Below are 26,877 nucleotides of genomic sequence, written 5' to 3'. Positions count from 1 at the left end.
CCACGCAGCACGGCCAAAAAAAAAAAAAGACGAAGAAGAAAGCGTGTATGTGTGTGTGGGTTGTATAAAAGAGTAAAGTGAAGAGGATGAGGGAACTGGAGGGTGAATGGTATCAGTGAGGGGAAAGCAAGTTGACAGGTGGCGTTGGGAGGACCAACACCAGAAGGCACGGCAAACGAGTATTCTTCGTGTATTTGTTATGTTTAAAAGATAGGCTCAGCACAACCTGGAGGAAGATCAGAATAGGACCACTGGGGGCAGCACTCAATTCTTTAATATTGGTTAAGTCAGGGGTCAGAAAGCTATGGCTCACAGGCCAAATTCAGCCTGCTGACTGTTTCTTGTATGGCCATTAGCTGAGAATAATTTGTACATTTAAAAAAAATATTTATTTATTTATTTATTTTTGCGGTACGTGGGCCTCTCACTGTTGCGGCCTCTCCCGTTGCGGAGCACAGGCTCCGGACGCGCAGGCTCAGCGGCCATGGCTCACGGGCCCAGCCGCTCCGTGGCATGTGGGATCTTCCCGGATCGGGGCACGAACCCGTGTCCCCTGCATCAGCAGGCAGACTCTCAACCACCGCGTCACCAGGGGAGCCCAGAATAATTTGTACATTTTTAAGTGGCAGGAACAAAAAAGTTTCAAAAGAAGAATAATACTTCTTGACCTCTAAAAATAATATGAAATTCAAATATCATTGTCTATAAACAGATTTATTGGAACAAAGACATTTCATTTATTTACTATTGTCTTCAGTTGCTTTTGCGTTACAACGGTTGAATTGTGTAGGTGCAACAAAGATCATTCGGCCCACAAAGCATACAATATTGATTTTCTGGCCTTTTACAGAAAAAGTTTTCCTATCCCTGGTTTACGTCATGCAGCTATGGCTTCATACTTACATACCTCACTCAGAAAATAAACCTCCTGCACTTAATACAACCCACCATTTTTGTGGGGAAGTTTAGTGATCATCTGTTCCTTCTTGAGCAGAAGCCTTAGCCAGGAAACATCTATAGCACCCTCCCTGAGAGAAGTTGGATAAATACTATTTTTCCATATGTTTCCATCTCCTCTGACATCCTAAATCCTGATATAGATGACTTCCCTGGCTCCTGCCTGGCTGGTCTGTTGCTTGTTCTATGGAGCCCAGAGCATGGCTTCAGTATTTTTGTTTATTTTACTTTCAACTTGGAGTTGAACACCTAAATAAGCCACAGCAAAGGGGAATGGAGGAAGGCACCAACCTACCATAAGCAAGAAGGCGGGGAGGAGATCTGGGTAGAGGCCAGGATCAGAAGCACTATCCTTGGAGACTGATGGCAGATGTGGCTAAAGAACCGGAAACTAGTACTAGAAACAGGCTACATGTGGAGGATAGGGTGAATGGACAGATGGAAGTTTTGCTACCATTACTGGTAAAGAAACAACAACAGCAACATAAATGTAATATAATTGAGCTGGTCCTACACACTCAGTTTTCAAACCTGTATTGAATTCGTGTCTTGTTCATCTCAGTAGCCCAAGTAACTGACACAGGAAGCAGGCATTCATTTTTTATTCTGAATAAGTGTTAAAATTTCCTAGTCTGGCTCTAGGCTCCAGTTTGGGTGTTGAGAAGTAGTCTTCAGTTTACCAATTCCAGTGATTTTTTCTGTATGTCCAATCTTTCTTGGTAACCTATTTGCTACTCTATTTTGTACAGGTTTGGGGACCAGGCTTAGACCTATGAGTTGCTTCCTAATCATTAGCCTAGTGGCTATGCTACAGTCTTGCTACTCTTTTAAATGGATGGTATGAATATGTCTTTTACACACAAGTCAACTTAGCTCTAGGAGGTAAAAACTTGACCCAGAGTCACCTAGGCTTTTCTGATCTACAGAGATACCTTAATTTCTAAGACTGCCATTTCCAATGCCCAATAATCTGATATTTGACACTCCCTCCTAATCTCATCATCTTTATGCCCCAGTACACTACACTTCCTCTAGGCTAGTTCTTGGTTTCTATCCCCCAGACTTTGTCTCAATAACATAACTGGCTCCAAAGTATGATTAAATATCACAGAGTGTCACAAAAAGGTAAGGGTTAGTCATACATGGTTTGTAAATCATTTTAATGACTCATGGGGTCTCACGAAGGGCCTTAAGAGTCATGTGGAGTGAGTGATTTGGAGGGAGAGAGGGAAGACTCCTGGGTAGACTAAGAGGTCTTACTCTCTTGACAGCCAAAAAAGGTTCCTGTTTTCTTTCTAATTTATTTTATTTAAACAATGGGTTTAGTAAAACAAAAGCTTGAAAACTCCTGGTGATAAACTGTCATTTTAGCTTGACATTACTAGTCAAAATAATTAGTTGCCAGTATGACACAGGAATTGACCAATCAGAATGGACACTGGTCCTGATGTATGCCAGACGCTCCCTTTTAGTTGCTGGATCAAGGAGAGATCTGGAGATTCCTGGCCAGAGGAATCAGATCACCAGGCAGCAGAGGGGTGGGAAAAACACACAGGGAGCTCAGACTACTGCTATTTACCAACCAGTATGAAAGTGTTTCAGTTTTTATAACCAATATGGCTACATCTTGGAGGTTACACAATAAATTAGGGATAGAGTTGAGACTCTAACTTAGATCTTAATTTCCTGGGGGAAAATATGTAACTCTTTGAATATTTACTAGTAGTTATATTACTGTCTTTAAAAATGATCTCAACATGTCAAAAAATAAGTTATCCTACGTGAACTCCTAGCTTCATTAACAACTTACCATGCCAATGAAGAAGTAAATATTGCATAACTGATTAAGGAACACAATGATATAGTTACTTTTATAGTTATTTCTTTTCATGGATTCCAAAACAAGAGATGCTAAATATTCTTAGTTGTGTTTTATATATTCAAGAACTTTATTAATGGAAATAGGTTGTTCTTTTAGATTAATATTCTTTTACGTCAATTTTCATGAATTTTAGAAAGACTGCAGATAGACTGGGTAATTATTAAAATAATGACTAGGCTGCAAGAAACCCATCCTCAGAGAATGCTTCCTGAGAAAACCATGTATCTGTTTATCATTTTCTAGTTTGTCAATGAGCAATTTTTAAAAAAATTCTGACATGCATGATTAGTTACAGCAAACGTTCTTTTGCTGTCCCTCTGGAATGATAAAGCATAATCACTGGCTTATGTAACATGGTACCTCAGTTGTAAATTTTTGAAAGAAGCTCCTTTTGTTGACAGTTCTAACATCTGCCATCTGTTTGCATGGGATGAAGCCCTCTGGTGCTCCCCTAATTGGCCATAAATTAGGTACCAGCAGCAGGCTTACGAGAAGATCCTTCAGTTACAGTTTGATTTTTTAAGCTGTGAATTCATCATTTGGTGAGAAGCCCAACTCCTCTCGTGAGTACAGAAATGCACTTCTTGAGCCCTAGACTCAAGCTGTCTTCTCTATATTTATGTGTTTTTTTTTAACATCTTTATTGGGGTATAATTGCTTTACAATGGTGTGTTAGTTTCTGCTTTATAACAAAGTGAATCAGTTATACATATACATATGTTCCCATATCTCTTCCCTCTTGCGTCTCCCTCCCTCCCACCCTCCCTATCCCACCCCTCCAGGTGGTCACAAAGCACCAAGCCAATATCCCTGTGCCATGCGGCTGCTTCTCACTAGCTATCTACCTTTCGTTTGTTAGTGTATATATGTCCATGCCTCTCTCTCGCCCTGTCACAGCTCACCCTTCCCCCTCCCCATATCCTCAAGTCTATATTTATGTTTAAAGCCAGACCTCCCTCAAGGTATCCTTTCTGTGTATACCCCTGAAGATAAACTTATGCTGATTAGAGAGAAAAACTGCTACATCCAAGGGAACCCAATACTTTCTCTAAGAAAAGGAAGGGCACATTTATTGAGTGCTTATTACACATCTTGTGCTGTGCATGGACCTTAATATGAATTAACTTGTTTGATCTTCAAACCAATTTTATAATTTAGGTGACAATATCCCATTTTGCAGATAAGGAAACTGAGACTTAGAATTTAAATAACTTGCCCATATTCTCATAACATGGTACGGTAAATATTCAGTATTGAGCTTTATTTGACAGAGTCCATACACTCCCCACAGCACACTATATATGACTAGGCTTGAGAAAAGAGAATGGATGAGATCAAATGTATGTATGTGATGCTACTTGATGCTCCTTCATCTCTCGGGATCTCAGTTAACCAAAGTGAAGAACCTGCACTAGATGACTCACAATGTCCCATCAGTTTGTTCCTGACTTGATTAATCTGGGCCTTACTATTTACCATGAAACCTTATCACGTTATTAAACTTTTATGGGTTTCAGTTTCTTTTTTTGTTAAACATCCTATCTTTTTTCCAGGTGGGATCTCATATGTGTGGAAATTCATAAATTACAAAGGACTGTAGAGATATAAACTGATACGATTACCCATCCATCCCCAATCAGCTGGCAAACCCTCAGCCCCAGTGTCACTTCTTCCCTCACCAGATTCCTCTGCTTTATGCTGTAGAGGCAAGATTAAGGCCATCCAAGTTCCCATAACTTTCCTTATTTACACCTCTACAAATTTTCTTTCTTTCCTCTTTTTTACTATTTCCAGAAATTTGCGGGCCTCTCACTGTTGTGGCCTCTCCCGCTGCGGAGCACAGGTTCTGGACGCACAGGCTCAGCGGCCATGGCTCACAGGCCCAGCCGCTCCGTGGCACATGGGATCTTCTGGGACCGGGGCATGAACCCATGTCCCCTGAATCGGCAGGCGGACTCTCAACCACTGCGCCACCAGGGAAGCCCGATGTCAGCAATTTTTAAGTTAATTTTAAGTTAACTCTAATGAGTTATTGTCCCATGTTCTCTACCTCCTGCAGGGCATCCGTTCCTGAGTGTCCAACTTGTATGTCAAATTTATTATATTTTTAGTGAAAAATCATGTCTCCCAGACTAATTTTTTTTTCAACATTCCTTCTAGATCTTCTTAATCCTGACTATACCCCTAATTTCTCCCTTAGCCTTCACATTCAGTCAAGTGTTAAGCCCTCTGGGTTTACCTCTTCATTCTAATGTACGCCTCCCATTAATGTTCTCATGATCACCACTTGGATTTACAGACTGCCAATCAGATATTCTGTCTCTATCCTCTCCCTCTAATTCATCTTACACAGACTTCTCAGTGTTCTAGTGACACTATCTGGCTGCAGAGAACTGTCAAAGTCACCCTTCTCCCACCACTTGGTAATCTTGGTGAACCAGCCCCTACATGTTTGTGAACGTTTCTGTCACAGCTCCTCCAGCTACCTTTACACAGCCTCCCTGGAGCCAGTAGAAATGGCTCATAGTCCTATTCTGAGTACTGCTTATGCTATTCACTCTATTTACCTTGCTTCTCCTATACTTACAGATTTATCTAATAAAACCATTTATTCCATGAAGACTTCCCTGATTCTCCCCAGAAGTAGTCAACTCCCTTCTCTGGACTCCCACAGTACACTGTGGACCATTCTTGCCTTCTGCTTTGCATGACGGTTATTTGTATAAATGCCACAATTCCTCCATTAGAAGCTAACCCCCCAAACCAGGATCTGTGCTGCTCCTTTGATTCTTCTCACAGCCCTTAACAATGCCTCGTATGTGCTACAGCCTCAGAAAAACGTTAGTCAAATGAAAAAAAGACTGAACAGGTAATTGTTGTTTCTGGGAACCAGATGAAGAATATCTGTTTCAGAAATATTCATGGATATAGCTATCATTCTGCAATGATGCCACTGCTCTGGTTCTAGAGATCCAGCACAGAGGGGCATGCAAAAGTGCTGGATCTCTAGAACCAGAGCAGTGGCATCATTGCCTTCATTCTGAACTGATCATATATGCCCCTCAGTTTCATTCCACACTGACATTCACAGCCTATTCTAGCTCTAATGGCTCCACTAAAATGGATGCTTTATGGTTCTTCTCCTGGGTCAGGCACTTGGCTTTTGTGATAAATGTATCCACATACACAGCAAAGAGAAAACATCTGGAGGACTGCTTCCAGACAGTAGACATGCATTTTACTCAGGCTACTGGAGAGTCAATAATCTGATATTTGTAGTTTAACCTGTAAAGCATTCAGGTAATGGGGCTAGCAAGGCAGAATAAACAAAAGGAACAGGGAACAGCATCACTGAACAAACTTTTAATGGCCCTAAATATGTCTATGTGTAGAACTGATGCTTTCTCCAAAAGTGTCTTCCTAAATGCTTCTAATTTAGAAATTTGGGGATGGAAGAATAGAGGAGAAAACTAAAACATGCTCAAGGAATAGTCCATTTCCTAGTAACAATAAATTTATATTGTATAAACATAAAATAATTTATAATTATTATAAAATATACTATAAATATTTTATAAATTATAAAATATAATTGAAAAATACTACTAATTATTATTTTAAAAAATTTACACAAATAGCATTGGTCAAGTGTCTCCTGGGTAAAGACCACTTGGACACATGCTTTTCTTTTTTTTTTTTTAACATCTTTATTGGAGTATAATTGCTTTACAATGGCGTGTTAGTTCCTGCTTTATAACAAAGTGAATCAGCTATACATATACATATATCTCCATATCTCCTCCCTCTGCGTCTCCGTCCCACCCTCCCTATCCCACCCTCCCTATCCCACCCCTGTAGGTGGTCACAAAGCACCGAGCTGATCTCCCTGTGCTATGAGGCTGCTTCCCACTAGCTATCTATTTTACATTTTACATTTTGTAGTGTATATATGTCCATGCCACTCTCTCGCTTCGTCCCAGCTTAACCTTTCCCCGTGTCCTCAAGTCCATTCTCTACATCTGCATCTTTATTCCTGTCCTGCCCCTAGGTCCTTCATAACTATTTTTTTTTTTAGATTCCATATATATGTGTTAGCATATGGTATTTGTTTTTCTCTTTCTGACTTACTTCACTCTGTATGACAGACTCTAGGTCCATCCACCTCCCTACAAATAACTCAGCTGCATTTCTTTTCATGGCTGAGTAATATTCCATTGTATATATGTGCCACATCTTCTTTATCCATTCATCTGTCAATGGACACTTAGGTTGCTTCCATGTCCTGGTTATTGTAAATAGAGCTGCAATGAACACGCTTTTCTCATGTGTTCTCATCAATCCTCATGATATCTCTATGATGTTGCATTATCCCCAGTTCCCAAATGAGCTGAGGTGAAGTTCACAGTCGTTAAATACCTTGTTAAAGATCACAAAGTTGGAATGGCAGAGTGAGCCACTTCCAAGAATAACAGGGAATACGAATCAAATATAGAACTCATTTTAAATAAAAAGATATAAAACAGGTATTAATAGCTCCATGAAGCGACGTCTAATTCCAGGAACTTATGTGTGTCACTGATATGAGTGTGCAATATGCATAAGAAAGCAAGGCACTTACTCTCTGTCGATCACAAGGCAGGTTACAGCTTCTGCAGCAATTACGTTTGCTGTTCTGACATCTTCCCTATACAAAAAGTAGAGAGAGATTGAAGTAAAACACCCTTTAATATCAAAGAAAAGTGTTCATTATGATTCATTCAAGACACATATTAAATTATGTATACTCTTCTGAGTTTTGCACTTCCAGGTTTAAGCTTTGTTCGTTTCAAATTTCTTTGTCCTGAGGAACCATATTACTCTTGTCATTTATCACACAAATCTTACAATTATAATCTAGTAGTTATAATTTTCAAACTTAATTTTCACTTACACAAATGAAACAAAATTTTATATCACCATTCCCTATACTAGTTGGGGAATTAATGAATTAATTGGATGATGATAAAGACAGTAATGAACATGAATAGGTAAACTTTTTAAAAGACCTGAAGATATAATTCTGGAAATGTGAGTATCTAATCCATTTGTGCATGAATTTATCATTATTACTCTGAGAATAATGGACCTGTTTTAATCATTTTCCTACTTTGGAGACCCTGTACTTATGTGACCAATCTTTTGGCAACTTATAATAAACAGTTATTCACCTATACCAGAGCTTATGGCTGTTCAAGAACATTCAACAAATCTTAATCACTCTGATTGAAATATGTATATACTGTTCCTTTATAAGCATCTAAATGGTCACTGCAGGAATATCTATCAATCTCTTAAACCTTTATAAATCTGCCATGGTATCTCATCTTATCCAGCTGTCAAAGGTGGATTTGGTAAATTCACATTTCATTTTGAGCTACTAAAAATTTAATAGTACCACTGTCATGGAAACATTAAGTTATACTCGAAACACTGTTTCCTAGTAAGGTAAAATTTCTAATATAATTAATGATAAATATAAGTTTGAAATACATTACAGAGATATGTACATAGGAAATAATATGGTGTTAATAACCATCTAAAAATCATAATTGAAACATCATATGTCTCTAATATCGGGCTTTAACGTCTTGAAAATAAAGACTTTCCCAGTGGATTTTTATTTTTTCAAAATACACTAAGTTCTCACAGATACTTCTGAACTATATTTTTCCATTGATCCTTTTGTCTTTCACTGTTGCTACATGCTGCTGCTACCACTACAGTTGCTTTATAGTAACTATTAGTATTTAGTATTTGGAAAAGCAGTTTTCCCTACCAAAATTCTTTTTCAGAAATATCTTGATGATATTCTTAAGCACTCATATTTCATAAAGATTTTATAATCATTTTTCCACATCTAAAGAAACCCACAGTGGGATTCTAGTAGAGTTGTATCACATTTTTACATTGATTTCAGAAGAAGAATTTTCTGATTATATTAATTTTCCTTGCAAGAGCACAGCATGACTCTCCTGTTTTCAGATCGAGTTTTATGTCTTAATCTTTCTTAATCTTTTTCACTTAATCTTTTTCCTAGCATTTTTTTAAAAAAGTATTCTTAGGTGTTTTATATTATCAGTTTCTCTTATGGCATTCCTTTTCCATTTCTGTTTCTCATTGGTTGTTGCTATTAAAGAAAAAACCTATTGATTATTGTATATTTTTAATCTACCTATCATACAAAGTTCACTTCTGATCCTAAAATTTATATTTCAGTCTCTTCAATTTCCAGTATGATCCTCCCAATGCCCCCCGTACATCCTCCACCTTCCAGCCAAACTGGCTCCTCTAAATTACTGAACACAAGATCTCCTTCCTGTCATGAGTTCTTCTTACCAAGCCTTCCCTAAGCCTAGGAACTTCCTCTCCAACTCCTTGACCAGTTCACACCTGCTTACCCTTTAGATCTCGGCTTAGGTGCCCCTTTCCTCAGGGATGCCATGCTGAATTAACTAGGTTGGGTTCCCTATTTATCTGTTCTCATGGCCTTATTTACCTCTCCATCCAAGTACCTATCACGGTTCATAATTTATGCATTTATTTGTTGGTTAATGGCTCTATCCTCCTTCCACTAAACGTTATGAAGGCAGGGTCCATGGCTAGTTTTGCTCCCCATTTTATACTGAATGGCTGGAACAGATGAGTTGCTTAGTAAGTGTGTGAATAGGAATCTTGAAACCTTGGGAAGAATAGAGTTCAGGCTTTGGAGACACACTCTCTCAGTTTTACAAAACAAGGTATACACACTTTATGAAAGCCTCAATTTCCTCATCTATAAAAATGGGAATGATAACAGTGCCCATTTAATGGTCTTAAATGCAATAATGATGTTTTTCACAATGCCTAGCACAGAGAGAGCAGTGGGTCCTGCCGTTCATTACTTCTAATTTTTCTCATCACCAATACTGCCTTTGTGGAGGCGCTGTCTGGTATTTTATGAAATGCTACTACCCAAGAACAAGGTGAGGATTTTCTTTCTGTTCCATAGAAATAGATAATATATTTTCAAGTCCGTTATTATTTCTATGCAGTAATTTTTGGTGAAGTGAACACAACAGACAGAAGTCATCAGTAATGCCCATCAGGTGCCTTATAAATTGTATGAACGACTTATTTCTCAGGAGACTGCTCACATCAGCATATGTTACTACAAGTTGCTGCCAGTGTATTTTTAAAAAATCTATCACAGATTTACAGAAAACAAACTTTCCCTAAAATATATTTCTACCTTGACAACTTAAAATTGCCCACGGAGTCTTTCAAAATACAACATATGAAAAATAATGCTTCATTTTCAACATATTTTCCATGCATATGAATTAAAAAAATGCTTTCATCACAAATGTCCGACATTTTAAAACTGTATCATATGTCCGGTCCAAATTGCATATACTTTCAAAATAAATGCAATTTCCTTGCAACGAAAAGAAAATACATAGATATTTTTAAATGTAGATGGTGAAAAATCAAAGATCAGAAAAGTGACACAGTCAATAGAAATTGAGACTATTTTATTTTAAAAAAGGAAATTTTGTAAGTTATGGCCTACAATCAGGCTCAGTACCTAGTAATGTGACATGTATCAAAACAAAAAGATGCATAACATGGAGAAAAAACAGCATATTAAACAGTGGATTATAATATTTGCCATCTGTTGAGCATCTAGTATATATCAGGAACTATATTAAACAATCTGCACAAACCTCAGTTAATGCATATAACAGAGGGCGGGTATTTTATCTGAAATTTACACTTGGGGATAAATGTTATGTAATACACCAAAAGACACACATAGCGAATGAGTCGCAGTCTTGGTATTTGAACAGAGAGCTGTCTGGCTCCAAAGCCCATGTTCTTTTCTCAACAGTTCACTGCCTATACCCTCTGCTATAAGATTTTAAATTGACAACTATTCTAAGTTCATTCTACTGCGGGATGACATCTGAGCAGTAAGCACTCAGAATGTCTCCCTGCCCATCAGTATAAAAATATTTAATATTTAACTATTTTAAAAAGCAGCATTAATGTTTATGGGTGCCCAACTGCAAAGCTAAATCAATAAACCATTTCTATTCCCAAATTATTAGAGTTCCTATCCATAGTATGTCATAGCTCTGCTATGTTGCTTTATAACAATGTTATATAACAATAGAAAATCATTCAATGCCAAGTTCATTCAATGCCAAACTCATGTTGCCATTACAATGTTACTGCATTTCTACTTAAGATGTTTAATGCCACTATGCCTGCCTATGCAGCTGTCTGGAAATGCCGTCCCTGCGTACCCAGAGAGCTTGCTCCTGGAAAAATGCTACCTGACCTAGTATTGACATATATTAATCCCTTATTTTAGGAGAGACTGTAGAAACTTCTGATGAGAGAATATATTTATGTAAGCTGACAATACTGTGACTTACTGTGTGTGCTTATTTCCTTTATAGGACCAAGGACCACAGTAAAAGCAAATATCACTTGGACTGAGATATGAAATATTAAATACTCATAAAACAGGGATGTCCCAATAGCTCCACAGCTATGTAACATATCTACATAGCTGTTATGATACTGGTTTCACACAGAACATGTGCCAAGGTAGCAGGGGCTTCATGTAATACTAGTTTAGACATGGGGAAAAGAAGAGGGAGATAATGTTCCTTTTAAAAAACTGAGCTTTATTTTAGTTTTACTTTTTGGCATATCGGGGTGTTTGAGCATTTCTAATAGAATAATATATGAGACTTCGAAAAAACATCGGCAAGAGAATTTTATAAATAGAATTTTAAGATAATGTCTAATATACTTAAACCTTTCACCAAACACATATTGCCTCTGAGCACAGCACACTTCTTTATAGGAGGTAAAGCTCCATGTATCTACGTAACAGTCCAGGTCTAACATGCACATTGTCTTTAAAAATAGAAATCTCATATTCATTTATTTCTGTACCTGCATATTAGTTTATTTCAGCATGACAATTAATAAACATGTACTACTGCAGAAATAGCTACTGTTTGGCAAATTAACAGATATTTCACAAACTTGCCATTAATTAATGAACAAAAGCTATGCAGTTTAGTAGTGTTGTTTTTTTAAGCATTTCTGGAGGAGTTAGAAATTCCTTTCAATGAAATCATAGAGCATGAATAAATATCCAAAAATATTTGCAAATACGGTTTTCTGTGCACTGACTCTGATATTCTCTGAACTTCATCACTGGAGTCTTCATCATCACTGCACCCCAAAGTAGAGCCGCTGTCAGTATCTGAATAATCCATAGCAAGGGTTTACATTGACTCTTCTCTTTCTGAAGCAATTCTCTCATGTCTCATGGCTGCTAGGGAACTCTATAGTACATTGATATCTCTCCGGGAACACAGAGTGTATGAGGCCAAAGCAGAACAGTTTACGCAAAGTTAACTGTTCCAGGAGAGGCTCTCCCTTTTCAGCTCTAGAGCAATGTGACTGCTGTCATCAGAGTCCTAGCATTCCCTCAGTGCCAGCCTTGATGGAAAGTGACATTACTCCAATGGCTTGACAGCTTACAGCAACCATGGGTCAGAGCCCTTCATTCTCATTCAAGTCCACAGTTAAATTTAGGACAAAATAAATCCTTTTCATTTCAAAATCAAAGGCAATCATACTACAACACATAGGATGTTCAAAACTGATAGGCTACAACAAGCATCCAAGGGCCACTTGAAATTAGACTTCGAATTAATTATGAACTAGAATTGCAGAGTTTGTGGCAAATTCAACTGTGCTATTTGAAAGTTTGGTCCCAGAGGAGATAAGTGTCGTGAAAAAAAAGTTGTATCAGGCCATTCACCAACTCTACTTCCTATTTAGTCATGAAGTTATTCTAACATGATTCGTAACTCCCACACTCCAACAGAACACATACACTAAGTGTAAAATGAATTAATGCAAATAAACACTTGTCTTCTAACCAAGCTTGGCATAGAGTACGCAACCAATAAATGCTAACTATCACCATCACCATCGTCATTGCTGTCACTTTAGGATCCTCTGACATCTAGAAAGCATGTTACCCTTCTGGACAGAGTTCCTCTCAGGAAACCTCCTTTCCTAAAATTCTATTCTAAATCAGTCTCCCAATTGTTTTCTGACGCTACCTTCTCAGTTTGTTTTCCTGAATCCTCTTCCTTGGTTCACTAGAAAATAGGTGTTTCTCCAAAATTCTTTCTTTTTGGCCTTCTTTTTGATTGCTCCAACTCTTCTTATTGGGGAAATCTCACATAATCCTATGGCATGGCATCTGCTGTTAGTTTTATACTAATGACTTTTAAGTCTTCATTTCTAACTTTACCTTTCTCCTACTGGACACCCTTGTCCGAAAGTTCCATTGCAACCTCTAATTAAAACCGAACTCATTTTCTTTTAACCTCAAAACCACTGTTTTCCTTGGGTTCCCTATCTGGGTAAATGACATCACCATTCTTGCATTTGCCTAGGCTCAAAAGATTGGATTCATTTTTATTACTCTCCTTTCTCCATCACTGCCTATGATGGATTCTACTAGTTCTATCTTTGCCTTATCTCTTATATCCATCCTTGCTTTGCATTCTCATAGCCACTGCTTTACTTTGGGCCTTCACCATCTCTACCCCGGAACGCTGATCAGGCCTTATAACTGACCTCCTTGCCACCACTCTCTCCCTCCTCTACATCATATCTCACTTTGCTGCACATTTTCAAATGTAAATCCAGTCATGTCAGTTCTTTGCATGAGAACTTTCAAAAGAAAAAAGAAAAGTTTCTATACTGTCATTTAGAGTTTGAGGTCCTCCACTAACTGACCTCTCACCTTTCCAGGCACTACACAGATGATTCTCTGCTGTACCTGCGACGTATAACTGTTTCCTTAAAATACGCCAGCTATCATCTCCATGCCTGTGCACACGCAGGTGGCTCCTCCAAGAGCTATTTATTCCAGTTCAAACTTTCATCCATGCAAACTTCCATGATTTTTCAGTAGCATTTTAAAGGGGAAAAAAATCTACGTAAGAAATATGTCTACATACTAATCACGGAAAAAAATATGTAGTTAAACAAACAAAAAAGAGAGAAAATAGAAAAATACTATAATACCATCTGCCAGGTGCCAGGAGATAACTAAGGTTAACACCTTGGTGAATATCTTTCAAACACTTTATTATTCTTAAATATTCACATGTTTCATGAATATAATGTCAATGTTTATTTTAACAAATATTTACTGAGGGCTATTATATTCTGAATGTCTGAACCTTATGGTCTAGTTGGGACAGAAGTTAAATTAGTATGCAAAAAAATGCTGATCAAATAGCATGCAAACAGAGATCTAATAGAGAGGATGTCATTTTGAAATTCAGAGGACGGACAGCCTTTTTGGGGACATTAAAAATTAAGACCCCCCCCCAAATGAGTTGAATTAGCAAGATGAGTCAGGGAAAGAAAAGCAATGCAGTAACCCCGAGGTAGGAAATAACTTATTATAAAAAAAAGAAGGTTGAAATTCAGGGATAGAGTAAAAGAAGGCAGGGGCCAGGAGAAACCAGAAAGGAAGGCAGGGTCCCATCATTCAGATCCTGTAGACTAGTCCAAGGATCTACTTTTCAAAAGAGATTGACTAAGGGAAACTTTTTTCCTTTACCATATTAATAAAATCTTAAAAATTCGGTGGAAAGCACAAACAGAGGAAACAATTTGTATGAAATAAAGTATTGAGGAAATAATTTTAGATGAGTCAGTTTAATTTTTTTTTTTTTTTTTGCAGTATGCGGGCCTCTCACTGTTGTGGCCTCTCCCATCGCGGAGCACAGGCTCCGGACGCGCAGGCTCAGAGGTCATGGCTCACAGGCCCAGCTGCTCCGCGGCATGTGGGATCCTCCCGGACCAGGGTATGAACCCATGTCCCCTGCATTGGCAGGCAGACTCTCAACCACTGCGCCACCAGGGAAGCCCTAGATGAGTCATTTTAGAACACTGATGTCCTTTTCACTTATTAAAGTAAATGTTACTGTATGGAAATCCATATGTTAAAGAATATATCTAAACAGAAAATATGATCGCTGCCCTTTAGAACCTTCCAATGTAGAATATAGGAGTAATGAAAAAACAAATGCATAAAAATCAATGTATTATCAGGAATATTTGTCAACTCATGATGAACAAAGACTTGAGTTTGAACTAGATACATTTTCCAGAGTCCACCCAAGGCAGTCTCTGCTTTTTCATTGATAACAGGGACTCATGACATGACCTCAAAGAGGATGTTTCTCTAGGCAGAGCAATGATAAGTGTTACCAATAAAGTAACTCCAAAGTTTATCCTTTCCGGTAACATAGGTGTATATTTCCATTCACTGCATTAATTCACTTTCTGAGAGAATGCAAATCCTTTTGGATCTACACCCATGCAAGGTCACAATAAATAGAGTGATGAATTTAGAAGAACTCAATTTTCACATTCCTTTTTCATATTACTTCTGCTGGGTCGATGGCACAGTGCATTTTTTTTTTTTTTTTTTTTTTTTTTTTGCGGTACGCGGGCCTCTCACTGTTGTGGCCTCTCCCGTTGTGGAGCACAGGCTCCGGATGCGCAGGCTCAGCGGCCATGGCTCACGGGCCCAGCCGCTCTGCGGCATGTGGGATCTTCCCGGACCTGGGCACGAACCCGTGTCCCCTGCATCAGCAGGCGGACTCTAAACCACTGCGCCACCAGGGAAGCCCCGGCACAGTGAATTTTTGATGTGACTTATGAACTCTGCATTCTATGGCATGCTTCAATAACAATGAACATAGACTTTTATTAGATTGAACCAAAGAGATTGCTGTTTTTGCAGGTTAAAATGGCCAATTATTGGCAATTTCATGTTTCAACCTAATACATGGAATTAGTGTAAGTGAAAGGGGATGGAAAAGCAATGGCAGAGGGACATATATTGCTATTTCTTTTCTGTTGTGCTCCCTTTGTGCCATAAACTGAACTGACTTCAGCATAATCCATATTGCTTCCATATTCCGTATGTGATTCCTCTGAATGTTGACATGATTGATGGCATTTGCTCTTCTATCTAGTCATTAAAGATAATTCTCTGTCCATTCTATTGTAACTACGATAAGAACCACAGAAGAAATTCCGAGTCCCAGTGTCTTGCTGTTGTTATCGTTGCTAGAGTACAAATGGTATTTACTTTGTGTTCTGGCTTCAAATATTAAACTCTTTGGTAGAGTCTTACAAATTTAAAGAATGTCTCCCTAGAGTGTATTTTATGGAGAGAAAGAAGAGTTTGTTGTTCTCATTTATTCCTTATTATTATTTTATTAGTTGTTCAGAAGTACAGATTTAGATATTACATTGCCATTGTTTCCTTAGGGCCCTATTTGGTTTATTTCTGAACGATTTACAGGTATTTTCATTGAAGAGGAAAAAAGAAGAAAGAATTTTACTCTAATTAAAATTTTTTAAAAAGTACATTATAATAGATGTTCTATTCATTTACTCAAGTCAAACACTCACTTTCTTCTTAACACTATGCTTCCTCTTCTTTGAACCATACTTTGTAATATAATATGGATTAAGAGATCAATAAATCTAATAGCTGTTTTTTCTTTTCAGATAATGATGCATGTAATTTTGTAATGTAGCTGGCCAAATAAAGTTGGAATTTCAGGAGAAGACATTAATAGACAAATTATTTCATGGGTGTTTCATGGGTCATGAGTACTTTCAAGAATAAAATAATGCGTGGTATTTTCCTTTTTCTTTGTTTCATCTGTATTCCACAGAGCTGAAAACTGATTCTTCAATTATTTTGCTATTTTTAAAATAGAGGAAAAAACATATTCAAATGATGACTGGTAAAAACGTACTAAAACTTCAACTGATGCATGTTTGAAATGAATGTTAATTTCCTTGGTCACATATTTCACAGGATTATTGCCTTTATAAAGTGCCTTCAAGCCAGGAGGATGTCCTTTCCTATAAAGAATTCTAGACAACATGCCAGAAGAGTGTCTCATTGTTCTATTACCAACTTAGTGGGTGACCTTGAGAAAATGTCCCATTCTCTGTTTCATTTTTCAGATGTGAAACGGTGATTGAAATCACTGCTCTGTTCTCCTCTGTAATTAGTTTTACCAACATGGAACACTTTTTAAAAGTTCTAATAATTATTATGGTTTTCAATGCTCCTGAAACAATTCATCCCAAATCAAAGGATATTTCTTTAGATAAAAAAAGGTATCATAATCTTGTAATTGTGATCTACCATCTGAATATGTAAGCGGAATATTAAGGCATAGATTTTCACAGTACCATTTTTTTAGCTGTGACTAAAAATGTATTTTCACATAGAAATCAGACATGTTCATTTGAAACAATAGAGTCTCATGATCAGAAGTCAAGAACTATGTAATAAATATCTATAAAATCATTATTTTGACTGGTAAAAATTATATTGAGATTTTAATTGGGCTCTTTTAGGGAAAAGAAATATCTAGAATTTTAAAATAAACTGTAAAAGATCGCTTTCTTTTGGTACTTGCTCATCAAATATTTCATATTCTGTATTATTTGAATAAAGAGCTAGCTCTCTAAACAAAATTCTTCAATTAACCTAATATGCTATAATTTCATCCAAATCAAAGATTAACTTTGAATCAAAAATAAACAGAAGAAACTTTGAATCAAAAATAAATGAAGAAACAACTTAATGGATAAAGAAAGGAAAGTCATGGCTATGTGTATAATAAGGCCAATTTGAATAAAAAGTGCTAAAGTCAAACCACTGCCTAAAATTTAAACGCCTCAGTTGGCGTTGGTTAGAAAAAACAAACAGGGTATTGAACTTATTACAGTGAGAGAAATGCAAATGCATGTGAATACACTACTGGTAGGAAAACAATCTAGTATAACCTTTGCAGACAATTCAGCTTTGTATAACAATTTAGCACTATTTTTAAATATTTTTCTTGCAATTATTTATCTCACATACATATTCATGGTTTGGGGAAATAATGACATTAACAGGATGTTACAAGAGCATTGTGTATAATAATGTTGGAAATAACCTAAATATCTACCAATGTAGGACTGACTAAATAAAATTTTCTACAGTAAGACAAGGGAATATTAATAAAATTAAAAGAACTGAAGAGAACCTATATGAATATGATCTCCAGGATATCTTGAGTGAAAAGACCATAGTGCAGAACCATGTATAATATGCTTTCATTTATATAAATTACACACACACACACTCACACAAGTAAGCATACATTAAAATGCAGGAATTATTTTAGGATGCATTAGAAAAAGTAATTATATCCAGGAAGAGAATGTATGATTAAAGGGTAGAGGAAAGAGGGAGATTACTTCTGTAGCTTTTGAATTTTATACTATGTACCTGAATTACCCATCATAAAATAAATATTTTTAAAAGTAAATATATGAAATAATGGAAATTAACTCTTACAAGCAATTTTTGGGTAGAGAGGCTGATGAGGTCTTTCACTCTCTTGGAAGGCCTAGTCTGTACTGAGTGCATAGGTAGCTATTGTCCATCCCTGGGCCACCCCTCAAGCCTCATCCCATAGCCATCCCCAACTAGCAGAGCTAGAGCTAACTCATGCTGGCCCAGTCTGATCACACTGAAGAGATACCAGCTTTGTAGATGGGGCAAGTAAAAATACTTGACACGGTATCTTCCCAGTGTCACTTACAACACTGCCTTTTGCCCCGTTTTCATTGGCAGCAATTATAGGGACTAGATGACAAACCAAGGAAGGTATTTTCTGAGCAGGGACATCGGCTTCTTAACACCCTTACCCACAGTTAGGTTGACACTTTGGAGCTCTTAAAAGGTTAAGTTACCAATTCTATTTGTATACAGAAAACATTTCATATAGATATACATGTATGTATACAATAATATGTATTTAATATTGCTTTGAGATTGCATTTTTAATATATCCACTAGAAATTGGGAAACAAATTTTTTCTCTATAATATTTTTCATAATTTATTATTGCCATTATGGTTATTATTATTATAGCATGCCTAATCTCAATAGATTTTATTCATTCTTGTTTACCTACTGATAAACCATCATAACTGCCATGCTTCTTCTATTAATCTGGAAAGTTCCCCAAGGATTAACAGTTATCTCTTAATAGTGATTAAGTCTCTCTGTTGTTAATATAAAAACATGCTTTCAAAGTGCAATCAAGGATTTAATGACACATTGATGAAATTTTCTAATATGGCATACTAATCTGAAAACTGCATAAATAAAAATGATTTATTGCTTAATACAGAAAAGAATGGCATTCATTCATTTATTCATTCACAAACTAGGGTTTCCAAATTTAGCAGATAAAAACACACAGCATCCAATTTAATTTGAATTTCAGATAAACAATGATTTTTTTTAGTATGAGTGTCCTATGTAATAATATAATTGTAGTAAAAAAATTCATAGTTTATCTGAAATTCAAATTTAACTGGTATCTTGTATTTTATCTGGCAACCCTAAATAAGTTTCTGAATATCAACTGAGTCAGGTGCTGTCCTAGGTGCTGGGTATACAGAGGGGTAAAGAACAAAATCCTTGGCTTCCAAGACTTTTCAGCCTAGTAGGTAAGACAGACTATTGGCAGTTATAATGCAGTGTGATCAGAGTATGAGAGGTGTGAACACAGTGAGACAGAATCACATGGAAATGTCCCAACCCTGACTGAGAGATGGATTTGGGGAGGAACATGGATTGATGGTGGATAGGATCACAGGAAGCTACTTTGAAGAGGTGATGTCGCAGATAAGAACTGATGTGCATGTAGAAACTTCTCAACAGAGAAAGTGAGGCGGTCCTATCACAAGGAACAGCTTGTGGAAAAGTATAAGAAAATCTTGTATATAGGGAATAGCAAGTAATTCATAATGGTTGAAACCCTGGGAGCAAAAAGTAGAGAGAGAAATAAGGCTAGCAGGGTTGGGACAGGAGAAACTATAAATGGCTGTATATTGACTATATAGGTCTGTGTTAAAAGCACTAGGGAGGCAGGTAGCAAGAGCCATAAACTGTGTACAGCTGAGAATCCTGAGGCACAAATGGGAACAGAGTCGGTTCACCTTTATAATAATAGGTATGGCACAATTCAAGCTGACCAAAAGATTTAGCGTCATTGATACTTGGGAGACTTATCGAGCACTTCTCTGAGCCTGGTATTTGCTGCTTAAAAGTGAAATCTCAATAATACAATCATATGGGGTCAGAAAACTGCCCCTGGGCCAAAACCAGCCAGCAGCCTATTTTTGTGCAGTTCTCAAGGTGTGAATGGTTTTAACATTGTTAAAGGGTTGTTTAAAAAAACAAACAAACAAAGAATACGTGAGAGAGACCATATGTGATATGCAAAGCCTAGAATATTTGCTATCTGGCTCTTTATAGAAAAAGTTTGCCTACTCCTGAATAAATGAAGGAACTGAAGCATAGTAGAGAGATTCAAGGACCTGCCTGGAGTCATACAGTTAAAAAGCAACAGATCTGGATCTTAAATCAGATTTATCTGTTCTCAGTGTACGTGTCCCTTCCACTAATCATGTCATCTTCCTGACCTTGGAAATATCTATCCTTGGCAATTCTGGAGCTATGGTCAATCAGTGTTATTCTGCAGGCTGTGTTTGCCTTGACCATCCTAGTGAGGTAACAGCACAGGCATGAACTCGCTTTTGCCTAATCCCAAGTCCACTGCTGTATAAAAAACTGCCCTGCCACTCCCTTCCATTCTGGTGATTTTACACATCTACATCCCAAGGGCAGACAATCTAATCAGGCCCAAGTATTTAATTAATGTTTTCTGGGCAGTAACAAAAATGGAATCTACACTGCAACTAATTACTTAGCAAGTCAACAATAACTTTTGCAGACTACATCTGAAATGGCTTAAAAGAAAATGCTCAATAAATAGAATCTGTAGTTTAATAAAACATACCATTTGATAGATTTTTAAAGATCATACAGCAAATAACCTGTTAATTAAGTAACGTCTTAATGAAACTTTCAGGAATCTTAATTATGGTATCTAGTGGTTTTAATTGGGTACAGCTACAACACAAGGCTGTGTTGTAACAACCATCTGAATATAGCAACCATCAGTTGCTATATTCAGTCAATCACAAAACTGAGAAATCGATCTTATCTCACTACCAGACAGTCATAGCTAGTATTTTGATCTGTAGAGCAGAGCACAGTCAGTTATCACTATGTCAGATATATGTTGTATTACTTTATCTATTCTGCCCCCAAGTTTGTGGGTTGGTATCCTTTATGAACAAAGCAGCCAAATCTGCTTTTCTAATTCGAAGTGCATTTAACGGTTAGTTTTATTCTTTCCTCCTTCTGTCCCTCTCTCTCTCCCCCCTTCTTTTCTTCTTTCCATCCATCTATTGATCTATCCATCCATCCATCCAATTACTGTGTCTAAAATGTGTAAGAAACCACGTTATATGCTACGACAGATACAGCAGTGTACAATGTAGAGTCCTTACTCTCAAGAAATTATAGTTTAATAAAGGCAAGTATAAGAGGTTGGAAACAAACCTTTACTTCATGCAAATGATAGATTAGCAACTACGCAAGTAATTTTTTAACAATAAGTAGTATTTATTGAGTGATCATCATATGCCAATTTCTGTGATAGGGATTTACACTTCAGAACTCCATGTTCACAACGTTATAATTAGTTACTATTATACTTTTCCAGTTTGACAAATGAAGAAGCTACGGTAAACAGAGATTAAGCTGACGAATGGCATCAGGGCATCCCAAGGCCATAAAGCTGATGAACGGCAGAGCAGGGATTCAAATCCAGATAGTCTGACCATAGGTACTACATGCTATACTTCTTCTACCACAAATTATCATATTTGATCTTCACAGCAATCCTATAATAGATACATTTTTGTGTCTTCTCAGAGCACTATCAACACAATTCTCTAATTATATCCGTTACTCTAAGCCCACCCAGGTGAACGTTTGATAACCCTTTCCTTTGCCTCTAGGCTCTTACGCTCACAGCTGCTTGGAAATAAGTGGCCGGGGCCAGTAGGCTATGTTTGATCCTGACCAAAATGACCAATCAGATTCTGTTTAGGGGGAACTGAAAATCAAGGACACTTGTAACTGAGACCAAGTGGGAGCTCCAGTTAAGTAGTCTCTACTGTATGGATAGAAAAGGCAGAGAAAACAGGTCTGCAGCAAGAAAGATTGAGAGATGTGCACAGAACAGCTGAGATCAGAGAGAGAAGCCTATTTGTTTTATTTATTTATTTAGTTGGTTATTTGCGGTACGTGGGCCTCTCACTGTTGTGGCCTCTCCCGTTGCGGGGCACAGGCTCCGGATGCACAGGCTCAGCGGCCATGGCTCACGGGCCCAGCCGCTCTGCAGCATGTGGGATCCTCCCGGACCGGGGCACGAACCCATGTCGCCTGCATCGGCAGGTAGACTCTCAACCACTGCGTCACCAGGGAAGCCCGCCTATTCGCTTTAAATGGATTTCTTGGCTGCTCATTATAGTTTGCGGAAGGTCCAAGTTGGGTCCATAAAATAGCTCATTATCCCTCCAGTATGGTCCCTTTTTGAGTCATACTTGTTACTTAAAATTAAAAGAATTACTATTACACATATGATCCATATGCTTATCTCCATGTATCAGTTGGGGAAAACAAGTTCTAGGAGTTTATGTGAGAAGCACAAACATAATTATAATACAAGGGAGGGGGGAGTAAAATCCCACAAGCTAAGTATATATGAAGCAGTCTGGACAGAAAAGAAAGAAACTGCATGTAGGTAGAAACCTCAGTAATGGCTATATAAAAGAGAAGACATTAACCAGGCCTTAAAATATTGACAGAAGTTGGTTTTGTAATAAGAGAAGAAACAGCGTCCTAAATTGAGGGGACAGCATGAATGATGGAGTGTGTTGAAAAGTCCAACTTCACTGGAACCAAATTGGATTGAGGGCATTTGGAAAAGTGAGCCAGAATGGTAGGCGGGGGCCAGATTGTAATAGGCAGAGAATACTAAGCTGTGACACGCCTACATTTTAATTATTTATTTAAGGGCATGTAGGTGACATGATCATAAGCCTTAAGAAAATCCTTCTAGCAATGTAAAGTAGCACGTGAGAAGAAACAAAATAGTGAAAGAGCACTTAGGAGTATAATGAGAAGACAAAAAGGGCTTGAGGAAGTAACTTCTTAAGATTCATGATGTCTTCATTAAGCAGGTGAATGGTCTGCCTTAACAGAGCTCACCATCAACATCCAACCCAAAAAGCCAAAAAGAACTCCCCACCACACACACAAAGTTTAAAAGAATGTGAATAATTATATAAATATATGGACCACCAACACCAAATATGTTGAAATTACACATACTCCACTGTGTCATAGATCATTCTTTTTCCTGGAAGGGTTAGAGTTAGGGTTGGGGTTAGTTTTCTCATCCACAAAATGTGCATCTAGGCAGAAGGCAGGGGAAAAGGCAAAGGCAGAGAAGCCAGATAATTATAATAAAATGTAAATATAACTAAAATTAAAAATGGTATGGCCAGACACAGAGGAGAGCAGCTGATGTCTTCTAGTTGGGAACATTTTAGCACAGCCTTCCTGGGGAATTTATGGCTGAATTGAGTCTTGGATCAGAGGTGGAGGTTAGTGTGGACAGGCATTTTAGGCAGAGACGATCCTGTGAGCAAAAGCAGACAGTTGAAAACAGCAGAGAAACTACAAACACTTCTGTGTTTTGGGAGCACTAACGTAAGCGCTGGGGAGTAATAAGATATCAGGCTGGAGGGGAAGGCAGAAGCCAGATCACAGAAGCACCTAGAGAGAGGTCCAAACTATTTAACACGAGATATAAGCAAAGGACTCTCAAATATCACTGCACAAGTGTCTCCAGGAAACTTCTTAGCACAGAGGCATTTCACCTTGATCCTCAGGAACAAACTATTTATAACTAAAGAAAGCCTAAAATTAGATAGGATTAAAACATTCCCACTGACATACACAAAGGAGATCATCTGTCAGCAACCAACTTCCTGAATTACATTTAAAACATCTCTTAGCGTCAAAGCAGTAGGATGGTTAAGACACGAATAACTACCATCTTTCCTAAGAGATTTTAGTAAGAACAGAAAAACATGACTATACACACACACACACACACACACACACGCACACACAAACACACACACACACACACACCATCTTTTGTTATCTACAAATCCTATAATCCTGGGTAAGGGTGTCAACAAAGGCTGTCATTACACTGCTAAGGAAGCAAAATTGTTAAAACAAAGTGTTATTATAATAGCTGACATTTTTGTGCATGTTCTAGGCACTGTGCCATGTGCTCTAAATAAACTGTCTCAAGAAGATGTATCTGAAATTACTTCCCACAAATATTTTTCCTACCACTTTTCTAATATTGTATGATACCTGCAATTTCTGATATCGCATGATAACAGAAAATAAAATTGAAAACTAAGTTGGTTGTATCGATATCTGGTTTGACAGAAACATTTTTAGAAGTTACAGCTGCCCTATTAGGAAAATAGGGGAGTGGGAGAACAAAGGAGTATACAAATTTTGTGTTCAGGAAAATAATGTGTTTTCTAGAATCTGCCTCCTACAGCTCTGAAGTTCTTGATTCTGTTCCTAGTCACTCTCCCTCTGGGATCTGTGATGACTTTCTGATTATAAGGTTGTACTTCATACTCACGAAAATTATCCTTCCTCAAAAGTAATATAAAATTTCACTTTAGACACCTTTAGTATCATTATAATAGTTATCTAACTGAGAGGAAAGTTGTATTAATGGATTACGTACATTTAAGGCGGCTTTTCATAATAAACTCTAAGAATGGGCCAGTGCCAGACTTTAAATTTAGAACAGTATAGTGAACACAATCAGAAGAAAAACAGACCAGCTGTCCCTTTGCCCTGCTTATTTATAGTACACTGAACAAGAAATGATTGGCCACATTATACATGACAAAGCAAAATGTGATCCACTAGGGCAGGGATATTTGGACCAACTCCTAAGCAAACCACATCTTTGTTTGGCATCTTTGCCAGGTCATTGTTTGAAGATGGAACAAAGACAAGGGTGCTTCTTTGTCATCATGGTGGACATTGCAGGGGTCAGACAGATCTCTGAAGACACATGTACACGCTCAAAATCTTACAAGATTATTTTACCAGCTTCCATAGGGATTAAAAGTGGTCACCACTTGCACATTTATGGCTTCTTTGGTATAATTTCATTTTGATAATGGATACTTTAACATCTAAATTCTCTTCAAGAGTTCAAAAAGAAAGATGGCATGTAAGAAAGAATATACATGAAACCAGAAAAACTGAATTCAATATTACTCCCCATACAAGTTCTGGGATATCAGGCTGGCGTTCCACCTCTCTGAACCTTCACCCCCCTTTGTAAAATGAGGATAGTACATACAAATATTTAGTTGGTGTGTATGCATGCACGTGCCTCTGTGTGTGTGTGTATGTGTGTAATTAAAAAAAAAACAGAAACGTTCTAAAACAACCACTGGAACCCAGACATGTGCAACAACTAGATAGATCCATGCTATGTTGTGGAAATTTATTATTTTTCGTGATACATTTTTACTATTTTGATATAGTCTAGGTGATTTTGCCAGCCATGTTCTATTTCACATGGCAAATCTTATTTCCTATCTTATTTATGGTTTCCAAGTGGGATTAAGCAATAAGCAGCAGAATTTTTGAACTGACAAATAATATCCAAAGGCAACATTGGAAAGCTACACACTGATGATGAAAATCTATGGCCCACAGACTCACAGGGCCTGAGCTTCATTACTTTACATAGTAAGAATGTACCAAAACATTGTCATCTTATTAAACAATTGCTACTTTTAATATGTTTTCAATATTTTCCAGACAATCTATTTAGAACATTGAGATACGAGATAAAGCGCAACATTTGAGAAGTTCAACTGATTATTTACAGGGATTATTTTGAAAAATAAGTAATAATCTTGTTCATGATACTGTAAATATTTTGAGACACTCTGGAGGTTAGAGAAAGTTTCCCAAATAACTCTCACTGCTCTGAAGGCTTTACATAAAAATGTCATTTCTCAAACTCTCAAACTCATTTGAGAATTTAAAATATTAACAGTTTAATTTCATTATAAATCTAATCTCTTAAACGCTGTTTAGCAATTAAAATACAACAGAATAGACAGAGAAGCTGTGAACAGATAGGAAGACACAGCTGTGTCTTTCCCAACGGTTTAGGTCTTTGTCTAAAATGCACTGCTTTGTCAAAAGAGGATTTTTGAGGTAACCCCTCCATTGATTTTCAATGACTTGAGGAAGCTGAGAGGGTATTTCTGTTTTGGGGTAACCTCTTGTTCTGGTCATTCTATTGGCTGAGAGTTGGCTACCCTTCTGGGTCTATTGCAAACTTTTCACACTCTGCCACTTACAGCATTCTGTCTATGCTTTCGAGACCTCATTCAAATCCAATCTTTCTGATGATACTTTTTCTAACTCCTCTGATTCACACTGGTCTTGGGGGGAATCAGGACATTCTATGACATCAAAAGGTAACGTGACGGGACTTTCCTGGCCATCCAGTGGTTAAGACTCTGCACTTCCACTGCAGGGGCACGGGTTCGATCCCCGCTTGGGGAACTAAGATCCCGTATGCTGCATAGCGTGGCCAAAAATAAATATAAATAAGATGTGAGACTTCTTAACAACACACATGTGACAAAATCGGGTATGCAAGTAATTTGTTACTAATAATAGCTGAAAGGTACTTTTGAAAAATTTATTTTAAAAATTTATTTAAAGACTAGGGTAGCTTCAGGATTATCTCTATAATAAAGACACTCTCGTTAAGTGTTTTTACATTTGCTTTTTTTTTTTTTTTTTTTTT

At 37.4% G+C, this 26,877-nt stretch overlaps 1 protein-coding gene across 2 annotated transcripts in view; it reads right to left on the bottom strand.

The window, feature by feature from the left end:
* The window catches only part of PRKG1 (protein kinase cGMP-dependent 1), a 1,182,852-nt gene that overhangs the window by 125,932 nt on the left and 1,030,043 nt on the right, over positions 1-26,877 (bottom strand). For both annotated transcript variants that reach the window (XM_024744836.1, XM_024744835.1), the window contains exon 8: positions 7,458-7,523. In XM_024744836.1, coding sequence (XP_024600604.1) covers positions 7,458-7,523 — 66 coding nt within the window. The remainder of the gene's footprint in view (positions 1-7,457; positions 7,524-26,877) is intronic.

Source organism: Neophocaena asiaeorientalis, unplaced genomic scaffold (assembly GCF_003031525.2).
Source record: "Neophocaena asiaeorientalis asiaeorientalis breed wild unplaced genomic scaffold, Neophocaena_asiaeorientalis_V1.1 scaffold131, whole genome shotgun sequence".
Lineage (NCBI taxonomy): Eukaryota > Metazoa > Chordata > Mammalia > Artiodactyla > Phocoenidae > Neophocaena > Neophocaena asiaeorientalis.
Note: the sequence above shows the minus strand (reverse complement) of the source record. Positions and strands in the feature narration are given on the sequence as shown.